Source organism: Leucoraja erinacea, chromosome 8, assembly GCF_028641065.1.
Source record: "Leucoraja erinacea ecotype New England chromosome 8, Leri_hhj_1, whole genome shotgun sequence".
Classification (NCBI taxonomy): Eukaryota; Metazoa; Chordata; class Chondrichthyes; order Rajiformes; family Rajidae; genus Leucoraja; species Leucoraja erinaceus.
In genome coordinates, this window is record NC_073384.1 from 70,163,654 (window position 1) to 70,183,295 (window position 19,642).

Consider the following 19,642-nt stretch of genomic DNA (forward strand, 5'->3'; position numbering starts at 1 on the left):
TTCCTACAATTTGCGCTGGGCCTCACTCTGACAATGGAGGAGGCCCAGGGCAGAAAGGTCAGATTGGGAATGAGAAGGGGAGTTAAAGTGCTGAGCAACCAGGAGATCAGGTAGGTTAAGGCGGACTGAGCGAAGGTGTTCAGCGAAACAATCGCCGAGCCTGCGCTTGGTCTCAGCGATGTACCGAGGTTGGAGGAGGTGCAAGTGAACCCCTGCCTCACCTGAAAAGACTGTTGGGGTCCTTGGATGGAGTTGAGGGGGTAAAGGGACAGATGTTGCATCTCCTGTGGTTGCAGGGGAAAGTACCTGGGGAGGGGGTGGTTTGGGTGGGGAGGGACGAATTGACCAGGGAGTTGCGGAGTGAACGGTCTCTGCGGAAAGCAGAAAGCGGTGGAGATGGGAAGATTATGGCTAGTGGTGGTTTCCCGTTGGAGGTGGCGAAAATGTTGGAGCATTGTACTCAGCATTCGACGGCTGATGGGGTGGAAGCTGAAGACAAGGGGGACTCTGTCCTTGTAACAAATGTGGGGAAACTATGGTCACCCCAGCCTCAAGTTAGAGTGAGCTGCACTAGGCAGATGATAAATGCTCAGATGCTGAGCTCCAAGTCATTGTCAGCATATTCACAGAAGGATGTGAAACGAATGGAGGGGAAGAGATGATGTTTCAGCCCAGTCCTTCCTCTGGACTGGAATAGAGGGAGGACAGCCAGCAAAGGACGTGAAAGCGGTGGGGCAGGAGCTGGCTTGTGACCTGTGGATCCAGTGTGCACTGGTGGATGGAATCAGACGGGGGTCGAGGGTGGTGATAACAAACACGAGGCTGGGACCCGTTTGGTCGGTGAGATGATGGAATCGGATAGGAAAGGAAGATGGAGTATGGGACCGAATAATGGAAGTGGGTGGGCAGATGGGAACAAGAGGGGCTTGATTGGAGTGTTTGGAGTGATGCAATGGATGGGGAAGAAGTTGGGCGAGAGGGGGCATCTCAAGGGTATGCATGGGAGGATCTGAGGGATCGAGGTGACCTGAAATTAGGGAATTCCATGTTTATGCCATTGAGTTGCAGTCTACCAAGACAGAATATGACATGTTGATCCTCTAGTTTGCGTCTGGCCTCGCCTCTTCTGTGGAGACCAACAGACAGGTCAGTGTGGGAATGCGGAGGGGAAAGGCTTTGGTTAATTGAGGTAAAAAGTATTTGAAGGTCACAATCCTAAACATGATACACAATGCAGTGCACTGAGCAGTAGTGAACCTTGCCCGACTTCGAGCGACTTGCAACCTGTAGCAAGGCATTGGAAAGTAACCACCAATGCCATCTCCACAAATCCTGCAAATTCATTGATGGACATGCAAACTAAAGTCACTTTCCCCTCCCAGACTAATTACACTCAAGCTTTGGAGACTCAAGTTACACTCAATCAGCTTTGGAGAATCAAGACACTGAAACGTTGGTCTCTGGAACAACAAATCATGTGGTATTGGTTTATTATTACAGTGATACAGGAAAAATCTTTGTTTTATATACTATCCAGGCCAATCATTTATACATGAGTATATCAGGTAGTGCAAAAGAGAAAATAAACTGAGTGCAGAATATGGTGTTACAGCTAGAGATAGTGCAGATAAAAGTAAAGTGCAAGGCCTGCAGTGAGGTAGATTGTGAGATGGGGAATACATCCTCAGCAAATGAGAGGTCCTTTCACCGTCTGATACAGGTAGGAAGAAACTGTTCTTGAATCTGGTGGTACACACTTTCAAGCTTTTATTTCTTCTGTCTGAAGGGAGAGGGAAGAGGGAATGACTGTGCTCTGAATGTTCCTTGATAGTGTTGGCTACTTTCCCCAGGAAGAGTGATATAGATGGAGTCTTTGGGTGGAGATTGGTTTGTATGATGGAGTGGCTACCTTTATAACTGTAATATCTTGTGGTCTTGGGCGCAGCAATTGCTAAACCAAGCTGTGATGCATTCCAATAGGATGTTTTCTATATTGGAGCCATAGAAATTAGCAAGTCTTTGGAGACATGCCGAATTTCCCCAAGTCCTCTGAGTGTGCCTTCTTAGCCATAACTTGAATGTGAAACATGAAGCTCTTGACCATATCTACTTCAGCATCTTTGATGCAGATGTGTACTAGGGCATGTACTTCTGAAACGGTGACCAGTCCTTCATTTCGCTGACATTGAAGGAAAGGATGTTGTCTTGACACTATGCTCCTTCCTGTACTCCGTCGAGTCACAGTTCGTAATATGGCCCACTGTGGTGGTATCATCTGTAAACTTGTAAATGGAGTTAAAGCAGAATTTGGCCACAAGTCGTGAGTGCATAGTAAGGGGCTGAGATGAGAGTCTTGTGGGTCACCAGTGTTGAGAATTGTAACGGAGAATGTTTTGTGAAGTCAGCATCTTGACCTGAAACAATGACAATCCCCCCCCATAATACTGCTCGATCCATTCAGTTCTTCTAGCAGATTGTTTGTTGCTCAGTTAGTTTGTTGGGTCTACCCAATACCCAACTTCTAATGATGACCCTTTATTCCTATATGCTGGCGTAGGGCTGAGAAAGGAGACTCATGGATATGCTGAGGATCCTTGGGAGAACAGCAACATCCCCAACCCTGGAAATTGCTGGTCCACAACAGTGATTGGGATGGCAGGAGAACCTCAAGTCCACTGACTGGGAGCACATAAAAGACCAGCATGAATGGGGATGAGACCAGTTCACAATCTCCCCACACCCACCCTCTCAGGCACCTCCTACCCTTTGTATGGAAGCATGTGGTTCTCACAGTGGCCTCAACACTCAACAAAGAAGCATGGATTTAGAGTGGAAGCAAACTATCCTTGATTCCTAGGGACTGCCTATGGAACAGAAGATCCTTAAATTGCATTGTTAACTTCGTCCGATTTTCCTTTTGCTCAACTAAACGCATATTTTTAGTGAATTTTGAAATAATTCTTTAAATATTTTTATTTGTTTGTCTCCTATCCAACATTTTAATCTATCTTCCCAATCTTTTGTACAGTTACATGAACCCACTAATGTTGTTACCGATACTATACTCTGTAACGGTGGCTCACAAACAGAAAACCTTCTGCACAGGATGTGAACTTACCTCAAGCACTGTAGCTCTGGGGTAAGTGGATTGTACTGTATATTCAAGGAAATTTGGTTGCTAAGCAGAACACCTGACCAAAAAAAACCAGAAAGTACTGGAAGATTCTTTGGAGACAAACAAAACCAAAGTTTCAGCTTAATGACTTTTCATCAGAACAGACTTGAATTAGGGGAATGAGCCTGCAAATGAAGAGGAAAGCAGACACCAATACCCCCAATTTCATCAGTTCAAATTGAAGTACTTGCATTTAGCATATCTGGTGCATTTTCAAAGCCTACCTTTGTCAGCCCCGAATAGGCATTTTCAAAGCCTACCTTTGACACGTTGCATCAGCCCAGCATCCAAACCACTGTCCCTTTACAGGACTCAGTTGCTGCTCGTCTCTTATTGATGGTTATTGATCAGTGAAGGTTGATTGTGCAAATCACTAAAACTTGCACCACGTAAACGTTCATGTTTATTTGTCCTGCGCTCATGCCAAACATTAAATGACATTTATTAGCTCCTTAGTTCCAGTGAATGTTAACACACAGCAGGTGGAGAGGATGCTTCTCATTCTGTTTCAGAATCATCACCCCGTTCTTACTTGATGTTTTTCAGCAGCACGGTCCGCGCGTTGACAACTGCTTTGAAGGCATCTTCACTCCCCGGTGCGAGACACTTGTCCGGGTGAAGGAGCATCGCCAGCTTCCGGTACGCCTTGTTTACATCATCCCTGCAAATGTTGAGCAATGTCAGGGTCCACCAGCGCAAATAACTAACTACTGGGCTCTGACAGGACATTCGGCTCTGACATACTAACGCTTCCATTATTTCCCGCGCAAATGATTCACAGCAATGGCTCATTTCAGCAGAGGTACAACTCCGGAAATGTTCCTGTTAGGCACTCTGATTGATCAAACATTCTCAGATTAAGGAAGCACACAGAGTCTGTACGGAGTTTGTTTGTAGTCTGTACGGAGTTTGTGCAGGGCCCAAATGGTGAGACCATACCTCGAGTATTGTGTGCAGTTTTGGTCTCCAAATTTGAGGAAGGACATTCTTGCTTTGAAGGAGTGCAGCTTAGGTTCAATGGGTTAATTCCTGGGATAGCGGGACTGTCATTTGTTGATAGAATGGAGCGGTTGGGCTTGCATACTCCGGAATTTAGAAGGATGAGAGGAAATCTCATTGAAACATATAAGATCATTAAGGGATTGGACACACTAGAGGCAGGAAACATGTTCCCGATGTTGAGAGAATCCAGACCAGGGGCCACAGTTTAAGATTTGGGGTAGGCCATTTAGAACGGAGATGAGGAAAAGCTTTTAACCCAGAAAGTTGTGAATCTATGGAATTCTCTACCTCAGAAGGCAGTGAAGGCCAATTCTCTGGTTACTTTCAAGAGAGTTAGATAGAGCTCTTAAAGATAGCGGAGTCAGGGGATATGGCGAGAAGGCAGGTACGGGGTACTGATTGTGGATGGCCTCCTCCTGCATCTATTTTCTATGTTTCTATGTAACATACATATAAATTTGCTACTTGTAAAGATGCAAGTGAAACTATGAAATATCATAATCCACCAGGTTTACTACCCTAAGTGGAGGACACAGTGAATAACACAGCGAGTTTGGGACTTTATGGAGTATTGCCCCACTCACAGCAATGTAGTTTGTATCAACAAGGTTAGATCGCATGAGATCCATGGAGAGATAGCTGAATGGATACAAAATTGGCTCCATGGAAGGAAGCAGAGGGTGATGGTGGAAGGTTGCTTCTCGGACTGGAGGCCTGTGACTAATGGTGTGCCTCAGGCTTCGGTGCTGGGCCCGTTACTGTTTGTCATCTACATCAATGATTTGGATGAGAACAAGCACGGAAAGATTAGCAAGTTTGCTGATGATACAAAAGTGTGTGGTTTTACAGATAGTGAAGATGGTTGTGAAAAATTGCAGCAGGATCTGGATCGATTGGTCAGGTGGGCTGAGGAATAGTTGATGGAATTTAATACAGAGAAATGTGAGGTGTTGCATTCTGGGAAGTCTAACATGGGCAGAACCTACACAGTGAATGGTAGGCCTCTGGGGAGTGTTGTAGAGCTGAGGGATCTAGGAGTACAGGTGCGTGGTTCCTTGAAGGTCGAGTCACAGGTAGATTGGATGGTCAAAAAGGCATCTGGCACATTGGCCTTCATCAGTCACAGTATTGAGTGTAGAGGTTGGGAGGTCACGTTGCAGTTGTATAAGACGTTGGTGAGACCGCATTTAGAATATTGTGTTCTGTTCTGGGCACCATGTTATAGGAAATATGTTAGCAGGCTGAGGAGATTTACGTGGAAATTGCCAGGACTGGAGGGTCTGAGCTATAGGGAGAGGTTGAGTAGGCTGGGACTCTATTCCATGGAGTGCAGGAGGATGAGGGTGATCTTATTGAGGTGTATAAAATCATGAGGAATAGATCGGGTAGATGCACAGAGTCTCTTGCCCAGAGTAGGGGAGTCGAGGACCAGAGGACATAGGTTTAAGGTGAAGAGAAAAAGATTTAATAGGAATCTGAGGGGTAACCTTTTCACACAAAGGTTGGTGGGTGTGCGGAACAAGCTGCCGGAGGAGGTAGTTGAGTCAGGGACTATCCCAATATTTAAGAAAGAGTTAGACAGGTACATGGATGGGATAGGTTTAGAGGGATATGGACCAAATGCAAGCAGGTGGGACCAGTGTAGCTGGGACATGTTGGCCGGTGTGGGCAAGTTTACACACTATCATTCTATTCTATAACTCTATAACTGTCATCTGACATCGTCAAGATGACAGCTGTGTGAATTGTATAGGAAGGAACTGTAAACCAGAGATAGACACCAAAACCTGGAGTAACTGAGCAGGTCAGACAGTATCTCTGCAGAAAAGGAATAGGTGACGTTTCGGGTCGAGACCGTTCTTCAGACTGAGAGTCCGAGGAAAGGCAAACGAGAGATATAGACGATCTTGAGAGATATGGAACAAATGAATGAAAGATATGCAAAAAAGTAACGATGATAAAGGAAACAGGCCATTGTGGATAAATGTGTTGTGCGGATAAATGTGAGGTTATCCGCTTTGGTGGCAAGAACAGAAAGGCAGATTATTACTGAATGGTGTCAGATTTGGAAAAGGGGAGGTGCAACAAGACCTTGGTGTGTTTGTACATCAGTCACTGAAAGTAAGCATGCAGGTACAGCAGGCAGTGAGGAAAGCTATTGGCATGTTAAACATAGAAATTAGGTGCAGGAGTAGGCCATTCGGCCCTTCGAGCCTGCACCGCCATTCAATATGATCATGGCTGATCATCCAACTCAGTATCCCGTACCTGCCTTCTCTCCATACCCTCTGATCCCCTTGGCCACAAGGGCCACATCTAACTCCCTCTTAAATATAGCCAATGAACTGGCCTCAACTACCTTCTGTGGCAGAGAGTTCCAGAGATTCACCACTCTGTGTGTGAAAAAAGTTCTCCTCATCTCGGTTTTAAAGGATTTCCCCCTTATCCTTAAGCTGTGACCCCTTGTCCTGGACTTCCCCAACATCGGGAACAATCTTCCTGCATCTAGCCTGTCCAACCCCTTAAGGGCAGTTGAATCTTCCGCAGTCGGTGCGTTCGAAGATCCCGCTCCCGAGTTGATCTCTAATCTAATTGGCCTCCACTGCCTGGTTGGCCTTGTTCCCAGAGAATGTTGGCCTTCATTGGAGAGGATTTGAGTTTAGGAGCAAAGAGGTCCTTCTACAGTTGTACAGGGCCCTGGTGTGACCACACCTGGAGTATTGTGTGCAATTTTGGTCTCATAATTTGAGGAAGGACGTTATTGTGGGAATGCAGCGTAGGTTCACCAGGTTAATTCCCGGGATGGTGGGACTGACATATGATGAAAGAATGGGTCGACTGGGCTTATATTCATTGGAATTTAGAAAGATGAGAGGGTATCTTATAGAAACATACAAAATTCTTAAAGGATTGGACAGGTTAGATGCAGGAAAAATGTTCCCAATGTTGGGGGAGTCCAGAACCAGGGGTCACATTTTAAGAATAAGGGATAGGCCATTTAAGACTGAGATGAGGAAAACCTTTTTCACCCAGTTGTGAATCTGCGGAATTCTCTGCCACAGAAGGCAGTGGAGGCCAATTAGATTAGAGATCAACACGGGAGCGGGATCTTTGAACGCACCGACTGCGGAAGATTCAACTGCCCCGACCGCAGGAGAATAAAGAGAAGATTGGACTTTATTGCCTTCCATCACAGTGAGGAACGGGAAATCCTCTGTGGTGGATGTTTATGTTAACTTTTATGTAGTTGTGTGTCTTGTTGATTTTTATTTAATATGACTGTATGGTAATTCGAATTTCACTGTGCCTTAATTGGTATATGTGATAATAAACTGACCTTGAAACCTTGAATTGCACTGTGCAGTGTCAGCATTGTGCTAGGGCTCACTCATTGCTGCTGCCAGTCTGCTGCATCAATTCCCTCAGTGAACCATGAGGATCACGACATTGCCCAGCAACTTGACCAAGTTTCCTGAACTTGATTGCACTGTCCACACCAGAACAAGACAGCTGCTTTGCAGAATGACAAGTTTAAGGCACCACTCCATCTGGAGGTGGGCTGAGGTAAGACAGAAGAGCCATCTGGTTGCAAACTAAAGCTACAAATTGCCAACTGACAATTGCTCTTGTAAACCTGACGTAGTCAAGGCCAAAATTCAAACAATATAAACGCAACTATGGGCTGGAAACACAGAAAATAGGTGCAGGAGGAGGCCATTCGGCCCTTCGAGCCAGCACCGCCTTCAGTTGATGCTTTGTTTTTAGTATACAGTAACATGCTGAAAACTCAAGGAGGGCAAACAGATAGCTTAGTGACCCAACATGGAGCAAGTCCCTGGTGTAATGCCTGGCCCGTGCGGGCTGACAGTCTCAGGATGTAATCGCTGAGCTTTACAATGCCATAGTATTATGTGGCCCAGGCAAGCAGCAAGTCACACGGAGTTTGCTTTACCTGGATGCTCCAGGCTTCATTCCCAGTATCTCCCAGCTATCCTTGCTATTCCGTATCCTGCGGATGGTGTCGGCCTGCTCTTTGGTGAACCCCAGGCTAAGGTTGGACTGAGGACGCTTACCATTCTCACACATGTCAAGGATCGACGAGAAGAAAGTCTAGACGCAGGCAGAATGCAGAAAAGAGAGCTGAATAAGTACAACTCAGTCTGAAGCACCACCCAGGATGGTGTCATCCCACACACCCACTCCACTACCTGGACCCTGGCACTACCATCATCCCAGCACTACTGGTACTCCCTCTAGTCCACCCCTATCAAGGTGTGCTCCCACACCAACACCATGGATTCCCACTCCAAAGCAAGGGCCACTGTGCTCTCTGGCAGATTAGTGCTTCCCTGCCCCTTACCCCAGGACTACAGGTGCAACCCATTCTCCCCCTGGGACCCTGGCCCAATGTTCCACCTCACAAACATTCCTCCTCATAAATCTCCAGAGCCCCTCGTCGTTCTGCTTGCCGTAATGGTTCTGACCCGTAAACATACCTGGAACATCTCATTGATACCCTCACCAGATTGTGCTGAGGTTTCAAAGTAGTAGAATCCACGATTCTCAGCCCAGAGACGCCCCTCACTCTCATCAATCACGCGCCGTTTCCCACAGTCCACCTGGGAAAAGGGAATCACACAACATAGGAAAGAGGAAGTGTCCACTTCACATCTTTTTCAAATGCAGCAGGCAGCAATTTCTATTCATATCATGTTGAAAGGAATATTAGCTCCAGAGTAAGGAAATGTTCTTGTTCGGCATTCTGACTGATCAAACATACCCAGGTTAAGGCGAGCACAGGTTCAATGTGTAGTAAAGCTCCCTTTACACTGTCCTTCTCATGCTCCCAGGATGCAGAGTAAAACTCCTCGGGCAGGCACAACATGGGTTAAACACCACATCTGAACAGAGAGAGACCAGTTGATGCAACAAGTGATATTACAAATTGTTACCTTATTAGCACATACAACAAACACAATGTTTTCCATGTTTGCATGAGGTCCAAGTTCTTGCTTCATCTCAGTGAGCCAACTTTCCAGTGCTTTGAAGGATTCCTTCTGCCCAACATCATAAGCCAGGATCACCCCTTGCGTGTCTTTGTAAAACTCATTTCGCACCTATTACAAACATATAAAAGAACTGATGGCTAAAGGTATGGGAAATATCTTTGACTATCCGCAATAGGAGAATTGGGGAGCATAATGTTCAGCTTAAGTAAGAAGCTTCTAATTCATAGAGTACTGCTAGCAACTGCAGGGGAAATTATTCTAAAGATATACGCTAGATAGAGCGGCTAACATATTGTCATACAAATACAAAGAGATATGAACTTCATTCAACCAGAAAGAGAAATAACAAAGAAAAAGAGTGTTTTGGTGACTATCTAGTGACCATGAACCCCATGTGTCCCAATCTTTTGGATCAGCCTACCATCAGGAACCTTGTTAAATACTTTGAAAATATGCAAAATGCTATGCAATCAAATGTACTTTGTGCATTCATTCCATGCATTTTTGTCAAATGCCTTACTGGAGATAACGCAATGATTTGATAGAAAGGTAAATAATGAGTGGATCATTATTTTAGAACAAGAGACAAGAGACATTTATTTGTCACATGTACTAGCAATGTTACAAAATTTTGAGATTTAAAAAATCAAGTCTGTAATTTATCCCATCAGATAAAGCATAAAAATAAGTTTAATTTGACACCTAATTCACTTTCATATCTCAAGTATTTAAAAAGTTATGGCCATTTTCATACTCGGAAATTAGCATCTTGTTCCCTATTGATTTTCTATGGACATAACAAAAAAGCTGTGATCATGGACAGTCAAAAGGCCATAACCTTCTTAAAAATTAAGAGAACTGAATGAAATTTTCAGTTATCGTAGATTGAACCATTCTGAAACAAACATAAAATAATCTAACTTGGATGACCTGAAATTAAAGCATATAATTAGTTAGTTACCCAAGTGTAGCAAATTTCAAACTTCAATTACTAGATCTAAACATCTATCCATTTCTTAATAAATGATTAACGTTTTTAAATAGCCCAAGTGTCCAAATAATATTCATAAATAATTCACAATAAAACATGATTTTAAAATCTCATTTACATTAATTTATAGGCCAAATGGAAGGAATTTAGTGTTCAATTGCTGTAAATTAAAGTCCATTTAAATCGGCTTTCTAGTGGGATCCTGTGAACGCGCTGGTTTAGAACGTTCACATTGCACTGGATTTGTGCCCTCAAATGCCCAGAAAAATACTGCGGGATATAAAGAGCCCAAAATTAGCTACTCGCTATAGAAAACTTTATATACACGGTTCTTAAGAAGCCCCTTCAAATGCAAAAATAAGGTACATACCTTTAATTGTTTGCTTTATAAAACCCTGGGGCTGCGAGAGGTCGCGGGTTTAGAGAGTGATTTTTAAACTACTATAACTATTATACAGGCCATAAAAACTAATAATACCTTTTGCGACGGGGTCTTTCAGCGATTTTCCGTTAATGATTTACTAGGCTGAACATTTTCGATTGCAACAGCCTAGTAAAAATCGCGTTTTAAACCCGCCCCCTCTAAACAGCGCCAAAATCACACACACGGGGCTGGGACAGATTCTCATACATGATTCAGGTAGGTTTTGTAACATACCTACATGTACCAATTGGTACAGTGAAATGTGTGGTCACCATACAGCCATACGAATAAAAAAGAGCACAGAACACGAAAGTCTTTAACATAAACATCCCCACACAGCGGAATCAAAGTTTCCCACTGTGACGTAAGGCACCAAAGTTTAGTCATCCTCCTCTGTTGTTCACCCGTGGTCGGGGGCTCCCGAACCCTTCTCTGTTGCCGCTACGGGCGGCCCGATGTTCAGGCCCTCTCGCCGGGATGCTGGAACTCCAACAACCTCAGCGGCTTGGACATCCAAATCGGCCACTTCTTACCGGAGACCACGGCTCCCGAAGTCCACAGGCCGCGCGCTGGGCGGAGATTCACGCTGGCGGCCCTCGGCAAAAGGTCCCAGGACTCCGTTAGAACCAGGTGCATTTGAACACAAATTTGGGGCTTAGTAAACAACACTATTTTTCTTTTACATTGGGAATTTGAAGATATTGAACTCAGCATAGATGAATGAAGCTGAAACCAGTTAACAATGGTTTCCAGAGATGGCTGAAGAAAAGGTGACAGGAAATAGGAATTGGGAGAAAACATGTAATTGGTGTACTCTGCAACAGGACGAACATAGAAACATAGAAAATAGGTGCAGGAGTAGGCCGTTCGGCCCTTCGAGCCTGCACCGCCATTCAATATGATCATGTCTGATCATCCAACTCAGTATCCTGTACCTGCCTTCTCTCCATACCCCCTGATCCCTTTAGCCACAAGGGCCACATCTAACTCCCTCTTAAATATAGCCAATGAACTGGCCTCAACTACCTTCTGTGGCAATTACCTTCCTACTTCTAACTACCTTCCAAAACATTGCCACAGACTGGTTGGGCATACCTGCTCCCGCCCATTCATTGGCAATAAACATACGGCTTAATGGGCAAGATCCCAGTTCACGTTTCCAGGATCAGTTTTCCAGTCTTGGCCCCATTTATTCCTGCACATCATCTCTACATTACAAGAGACCTTATTGCGTGCAACAGCCTTAGAAATGCAAAATTTCTAGGTCTCTCTCACACCCACCTCATAGAAAAATGGATGACCCGCCATGTCAAAGATGTTAACTTTAATCTCACGATCCCTCATCTGAACCCTGAGGAGATAAAAACAACAGTGAGCAGGTTTTGCATTAAAGGACAAAGGACATTTATTGTCACATACACCAATTGGTCCAGTGAAATTTGAGTTGCCGTTGCAGCACACAAATAAATTAAAAACATTATAGAATTTAACATTAAACATAAAAATCATCCCCCCACAGCAGAATCAACGTTTCCCATTGTGAGGGAAGGCAACAAAGTTCAGTCCACTTCCTCCATGCTCACCCGTGGTCGGGGCCTATTGAGGTCTCTGCAGTCGCCACAACGGCGGCCCGATGTTTCAGGCCCTCTCGCCTGAATGATGGAACTCCGGCGTCGGAAGAACACACTCAGCAGCTTGGAGTTCCGGAAAGGCCGTGCCAATCTAGGTGGTAGGCCATGAGGAGGGGGCGAAGATGCGGCTCAGAGGAAGGACGCATCTTCGCCCAGGTAAGGACTGGAGAAAACGGTTTCCCCCTTTCCCCCCACCCATCCCCCACATAAAAGGACTAAAAGGCCTCCAGAACAAAACTTTTTAACAAACTAAAAATTAAAAAAAGGGTGAAGAACTAACAGCTGCAGGCGAGGCTGCCACACTCTATGGCGCCACCACTCCGATTTTTATTGATACACTTCTGTGCTGCAACGTTCCCCAAACTCCAGACCCAACTCAAACCTTGTGGCAGTCTGAAGAAGGGTTTCGGCCCAAAACGTTACCTATTTCCTTCGCTCCATAGATGCTGCTGCACCCGCTGAGTTTCTCCAGCACTTTTGTCTACCTTCAAACCTTATGGTGTAACTGCGCTAGGTCTTTAATGATACCCTGGCACTCTTCTCCACTAAACTACAGGTATGGATAAGACAAGGAATGGATGAATCAGTATTCTCAAAAGACTGTCAGCACTGAACGTTCAAAGCTTCTTCAGACCATGGGCCACATTTACCAAGACAAATTGTAAATTTCAAGTGCACTATTCATATCTAGTGTCAGTTCCAGCAGGAGGAAGCCATGGCGTTTGCCACATATCAAAAGCACCACTCTCTTAACACTGACCCAATCCCAGCCCTCCACAATTACAAGCTGAACCAGACTGTTCACAAGACTTGCTTCTCTGACACAGATTGAAACACCAGGGACCAACCCAAAGAATAATGGTGCAGACTGAGGATCTACTTCAGGACTACCTTAAGTCAGTAAGCTGCAACAGGTTCAAAACCACTTCAACCCGTCTGAATAAATATACGTCAGTCATCACTACTTTTTATCGAGAAATGCATTGATAGCTGCATTCCAACAAAGATGATTAGGGTCTATCTTAACCAGAAACCTTGGATGAACAGGGAGATTTACCCTCTGCCAGATCCAAGGCTTTCAAGGAGAATGATACCGTACATGAAGTCCTAACGCTATCTGCACCAATTAACAGGCCACCGTCTTTGGTAACATTTTCAGCCTCTCACTTCAATAGTCTACTGTCCTCATCTGCTTTCGGAAAACCTCCATCATTCCATTTCCCAAGAAGAATTAAGTGACCCGTCTCATTGACGACCGCCCAGTAGCTTTATACAATGATCACAATGAAGCGCTTTGAAAGATTTGTAATGACCCATATCTACACCAGTCTTCTGAACATTCAGTGAAGATTGAGTCTTCCGACTCAAATGTTAAGTTCACTGATGATACTACTTTTGTTGGGCGGATCCACAACTATGAGATGAAGTATAGGAAAGAGATATTGAACTTTCCTCATCTATGGAGCTTTTGTAGATGTGTTTGAATACCTAGGCAACCATATCACCAGCTGGCGCATATAACAATTATCTAATCTAATCATCAGATCAGTACAGTGCAGACTTTCTACTTGAGTCTTTTATTTTGTCAATAACAGCAAACTATTCCAGTGCCTTTCACAGCAAGCCTCCTGCTTTACCACAATCATTGTGTCCCTGCATCCCTCGCATCTCCGCAACTTAAAACACACGTATTGTTTTCCCTGTTCTAATGAGGGGCCACAGATCTGAAACACCAACTCTCCGCACTGATGCCACTCACCAGCTAAATATATCCGACACTGAGAAAGCAACATTAATTCCCTAGAATAGTGAAAGGGTTAAAAGAATTACATTACGAGCTCACAAATTTGAATATAGTTTTGTATTCTCTTGAAAATTAACGGTCAAGAAAGGAACTCATTTTTTCAGGTGTGGGAAAACAAGAATAGGGAGACAATTTTAAACAAAAAAGCTCCAGATATTAGAGATACTAGAAATAAGAAAAAAGGGAACTCTGTTTCTCTTGCAGCAGATGTTGCTTGACCTGCTGGGTATTGCAGCATGTTGTGTTTTTATTTGAGACGAGTTGGGCTAAAGGGTCTGTCTGCTTCCACATGCTAACATTGTAAAACTCAGCCAATGCCCTTGAAGAAACAATTTGTCCATCAAAGCTGTGGATCTACACCTATCTCCTCCACAGGCTGTGGCTGAAGAGGTTTTAATGCTGAACCGGTGTATTTTTGCTGAGAATATGAATATAATGTACCAGTGAAGGTCAGATACAGATTGAAATAATGAACAGACAAGTTAAAGAGCTTCTGTCAATCCTTCCACCCCCAGTTACTTTCTTCAGCCTCAGTAGCTAACTTTCCTAGCCCCTGGTGTTATTTGTAATAATACCAACAATACAGTTAGAGTGCGACAGTGCTGACCAACTGTTGTCCAACAAGGGCACTGAGGTCAAGGAATGCATCTCAGCATCACTTGGCCAGACAGCAAGAGATCCACAAAGGTGGAGAGTGGAAGATACGTAGCCATGTGGCTTGTACCTCCAAACTGCTCTCGCCCACTTTCATTAAATACATCCCTATCCCATTGATCAAGAATTGAGGTGATGCTATTGTTAACTAGTCTACATACTTTACTACAGCCACAGCCAGGCTAATGACAGGAGAAAAAAAAAATAGATATCCACAATACTCACTTTGTAACTCCATAGTCAATCCCAATAGTCGCCAAATATTTTGGGACAAATCTCTTCTCACAATAGCGTTTGATGATACAGCTCTGGAAAGAAACAGTAACAGTTTCAACACCAGGAAGATCAGGACACACCCAGGCTCCGCCTCTGCTTTCTCTCAGCATGGTACTGAGTGATGTACAGGACAGTAACAACTCACAGAAGCTCACTGATCTCCAGGTCCATACACCCACAATGTTGGGAAGGAATAAGGTCACAACACGTAATGATGCCGTCTGTGGTCCATTGGTGTTCCAAACGAGGACATTCGAGATGTCCTTATTCTTTAGCAATCGAGGATTCCCCTCTTCCATATAAACATAGAAAATAGGTGCAGGAGGAGGTCATTCGGCCCTTCGGGCCAGCACCGCCATTCATTGTGATCATGGCTGATCATCCCCAATCAATAACTCGTGCCTGCCTTCTTCCATCGTAGATGAGGCCTTCACACGGATGTCCTCGGTATCCCGCAGCTACGCTCTTGCTCCCCCTTACCGCCCCCACGTCCGTCGCATCAGACAGAGTCCCCCACGTCCCTACCTTTCACCCATCAGCCGTCGCATACAGCACATAATCCTCTGACATTTTGACCACCTCTAACAGGATCTCACCACTAACCACATCTTCCCATCTTCACCCCTTTCCGCAGAGACTGTTCCCTCCACAACTCCCTGGTTAACTCATCCCACCCACCCAAACCACCCCCCTTCCCAGGTACTTTACCCTGCAACCACAGGAGATGCAACACCTGTCCTATACTTCCTCAATCGACTCCGTCCAAGGGCCTCGACAGTCTTTTCAGGCGAGGCAGAAGTTCACTTGCACCTCCTTCAACCTCATCTACTGTATCCGTTTTTCCAAGTGTGGGCTTCTAATATATCAGCGAGACCAAAGGCAGGCTTGGCGATCTTTTCGCTGAACACCTCCACTCAGTCTGTCTAGGCCTACCTACGTGATCACCCGATTCATATCACTTTAGCTCCCCCTCCTATTCTCATACTGACCTTTCTGTCCTGGGCCTCCTCCTGTCAGAGTGAGGCCCAATGCAAATTTGAGGAACAGTACCTCATATTTTGCTTGGGCAGCTTACGACCCAGCGGTATGACTATTAATTTCTATAGTTTCATGTAACCTCTCTCTCCGTCCTTCCCCCAATCCTACTACTCTGACTAGTTCTACTGTTCTCCTGATTAAATATTACTAGTTGTATGCCTCGTTGTCACCTTCCCCATAACTAGCAATGAACCATCCTGTATTTCCTTATCATCATCTGCTTTGATCTGTTGTTTTCACACCTTACTCTACCATATCTCTGGACGTCCTCTTCCCTGACTCTCAGTCTGAAGAATGATCCCGACCCAAAATGTCACCCATTCCTTTTCTCCAGAGATGCTGCCTGTCTTGCTGAGTTACTCTAGTATTTTGTGTCCATCGGTCATACTAGCCGAGTCAAATGGCCTGTACTATGTACTTCCATGAAACCCTCAGCCCCGGAAATGTGCCTGCAAAATATCCTGGGTTCAGCTTCCAAAGGTGGTGTGTTTTTACAGTCAGGCACCATGTGAGGCATCACCTGCTATCTGCTGGGAATCACAAGATCAGTGACTGGTCTGCATGTCCATCCAAGCTAGTAATGCAGCCTGTCACATAGCCAAGTTAAAACAGGCTTAAAGATTATGTTAATTCTGAGGAGAGCGCAAATCTGGACACAGGCAGACTTGCTGAAGATATAACTGGCTATCATGATTTGAACGGGCTATATTAGTATTAGGCCAGAGAGTAATGGTGGATGGCTGTTTGTCAGGTCGGAGGCAGGTGACTAGTGGGGTGCCTCAGGGATCTGTGCTTGGTCCACTGTTGTTTGTCATGTATATCAATGATCTGGATGATTGGTGGTAAATTGGATTAGTAAGTATGCAGATGATACTAAAATACGTGTTGTTGTGGATAATGAAGTAGATTTCCAAAGTCTACAGAGAGATTTAGGCCATTTGTAAGAATGGGCTGAAAGATGGCAGATGGAGTTTAATGCTGATAAGTGTGAGGTGCTACATCTTGGCAGGACAAATCAAAATAGGACGTACATGGTAAATGGTAGCGAATTGAGGAATGCAGTTGAACAGAGGGATCTAGGAATAACTGTGCATAGTTCCCTGAAGGTGGAATCTCATGTAGATAGGGTGGTGAAGAAAGCTTTTGGTATGCTAGCCTTTATAAATCAAAGCATTGAGTATAGAAGTTGGAATGTAATGTTAAAATTGTACAAGGCATTGGTGAGACCAATTCTGGAATATGGTGTACAATTTTGGTCGCCCAATTATAGGAAGGATGTCAACAAAATAGAGAGAGTACAGAGGAGATTTACTAGAATGTTGCCTGGGTTTCAGCACCTAAGTTACAGAGAAAGGTTGAACAAGATAGGTCTTTATTCTTTGGAGCGCAGAAGGTTAAGGAGGGACTTGGTAGAGGTCTTTAAAATTATGAGAGGGATAGACAGAGTTGACATGGATAAGCTTTTCCCATTGAGAGTAGGGAAGATTCAAACAAGAGGTCATGACTTCAGAATTAAGGGACAGAAGTTTATGGGTAACATGAGGGGGAACTTCTTTACTCAGAAAGTGGTAGCTGTGTGGAATGAGCTTCCAGTGGAAGTGGTGGAGGCAGGTTCGATTTTATCATTTAAAAATAAATTGGATAGGTATATGGATGGGAAAGGAATGGAGGATTATGGTCTGAGTGCAGGTAGATGGGACTAAGGAAAAAAGTGTTCGGCACAGACTTGTAGGGCCGGGATGGCCTGTTTCCGTGCTGTAATTGTTATATGGTTATGGTTATTAATGGAGAAAGAATAACTAACCAATATCAGAAATGGAGGACTTATCGTAGAAAAAAACGGCAGCACAGTGGTAGAATTACATTACAACATCAGAGACCCGGGTTTGATCCTGACCGCGGGTACTTCTGTAGCATTTGTATGCTCTCCCTGTGACTGCATAGATTTTCCAGTTTCTCCAACAGGTGCTCCAGTTTCCTCCCACATTCCAAAGATGTGCATTTATAGGTTAATTGGCTTCTGTAAATTGTCCCTAGTGTATAGGATAGAACCAGTGAACAGGTGATCGCTAATCGGTGTGGACTTAGTGGCTCTTAGGACTTGTTTTCACGTTGTATCTCCATACTAAACTAATTGTTGAAATACAGACAAAAAATTGGAGAGTTCGGTAGAAGTCCTGCAACATACCAAGATAGAAATTAGGTGTTCCCCTCAAGCTTTCGCGGGCCTCGCTGTAACAGTGCAAGAAGCCGCAGACACACACTTCAATAGACAAAAGGTGCAGGAGTAGGCCATTCGGCCCCTCGAGCCAGCACCATCATTCAATGTGATCATGGCTGATCATCCACAATCAGTACCCCACTCCTGCCTTCTCCCCACATCCCTTAGCATCCCAATCTTTAAGTTTAATAGAGATGGAGGAACTAGGAGAATGGAACAACAGGCCTCACAGGTGAGAGGGTAGGGGGATCTATGCTCAAGGGAGCGGAGCCTGGGGCTCGTATTGGCTGGTTTATGGCCAGTTCATTCCTTGAACCTGAAATAAAGGGGACTACAAAAGGTAGAGATGGACCAGGAACACAACACTGTGGGTGGGTGATGCAAATGTCCCTGTGGGTCGAAGTGTCCGTTCCTGTGCTTTACTGCATTACTATCCCTTTATTCACCTCTAACCCAATCTCTCCAGCTCACAACCCCGCATCCGCAGCCTTCACTCCCTAAACATCCAAACCCACACGATGACTGTGCCAGACGCCCAGCCCATCCCACCGTCTCCTCTCACCTTGCCCACCTCGGCGCTGCCCAGAGTGATGACTTTCACCCGCAGCGCCTTCTTGCTCTCCCTCCGGGCGGCGGTTTCCATGGTAACGGGCCGCAACCCTCTCCCGGAGCTCGTCGCTCCGCCTCCCGCCGCGGTCACACTCAGCGCCGCTCTGGCCGTGCGCCAGGGGGCCTCTCTCAGCCTCGCCTCCCCTGCCCTCCCCTTCCCTTCACGGACACGGCGGCCGCCGCGACCACTCGCCCCCCGCCGCCATCACCACGCGATCTCGCGAGAGGGAGACGCTGCGGCGGCGGCCGGGTCGCCTCTCGCGAGACGCTGCGCCGGGGCGGCGGAGGGGGGGATGAGGGGGTGAGGGAGGGACGGGGAGGGAGTGAGAGAGGGGGTGAGGGAGGGAGGGGGTGGGAGGGAGGGGTTGAGGGGGGGGGAGATGGAGAGGGAGGGGGGGAGGGGAGAAGGTGAAGGTAAGGGGAGGGGGAGGGGAGGAGGGGAGAGAGAGGGGGGGGAGAGGGAGAGGGGAGGGGGGGGGAGGAGGGGTGAGGGGAGAGAGAGGGAGGGGGGGGGGGGAGGGGGGGGGGGGGGGGGGGGGGGGGAGGGAGGGGAGAGGGGGGGGGGGTTATGGGGAGGTCAGGAAAATGGGATTAGGTGGCAGAGATCAGCTCTGATTGAATGGCGGGGTAGACTCGATGGGCCGAATGGCCTTATTCTACTCCTATAATTGATGAACTTGTGGAAGAGGGAGAGGGTCCCGATCGCAGGAGGCCGTGCTGGTTGAGCCTGCGCCACCTGCTGCAAGGGACCTGTTCTACCTGGGGGGGGGGGGGGGGGGGTTAGTGGAAAGATCACGTTAGTGGTCGG

At 45.8% G+C, this 19,642-nt stretch overlaps 1 protein-coding gene across 2 annotated transcripts; it reads right to left on the minus strand.

Moving 5' to 3' along the window:
- Positions 1–3,560: 3,560 nt before the first annotated feature.
- dnajc27 (DnaJ (Hsp40) homolog, subfamily C, member 27) lies at positions 3,561–19,050 on the minus strand. Of its 2 annotated transcripts, XM_055639950.1 has the most exons (7): positions 18,788–19,033; positions 14,916–14,998; positions 11,883–11,952; positions 9,130–9,294; positions 8,674–8,796; positions 8,130–8,287; positions 3,561–3,836 (listed from the first exon to the last, which is right to left on the minus strand). In XM_055639950.1, exons 1-7 carry the CDS (start codon positions 18,866–18,868, stop codon positions 3,704–3,706), a joined length of 813 nt encoding a protein of 270 aa, XP_055495925.1. In that variant the 5' UTR covers positions 18,869–19,033; the 3' UTR covers positions 3,561–3,703. The 2 variants fall into 2 exon arrangements, with proteins under 2 accessions (XP_055495925.1, XP_055495927.1); XM_055639952.1 differs by lacking the exon at positions 8,130–8,287 and having other exon boundaries at positions 18,788–19,050.
- Between the last annotated feature and the right edge of the window lie 592 nt (positions 19,051–19,642).

Bases quoted from the DNA above. Each gene is read 5' to 3' on its own strand.
- dnajc27 (XM_055639950.1), bottom strand. From the start codon at position 18,868: ATGGAAACCGCCGCCCGGAGGGAGAGCAAGAAGGCGCTGCGGGTGAAA. The intron at 11,953-14,915 runs GTGAGTATTGTG...TTATCTCCTCAG, and splicing joins ATTGACTATGGAGTTACAAA to GGTTCAGATGAGGGATCGTG. The intron at 8,797-9,129 runs GTAACAATTTGT...CCCTTTTCCCAG, and splicing joins TTGTTGTATGTGCTAATAAG to GTGGACTGTGGGAAACGGCG.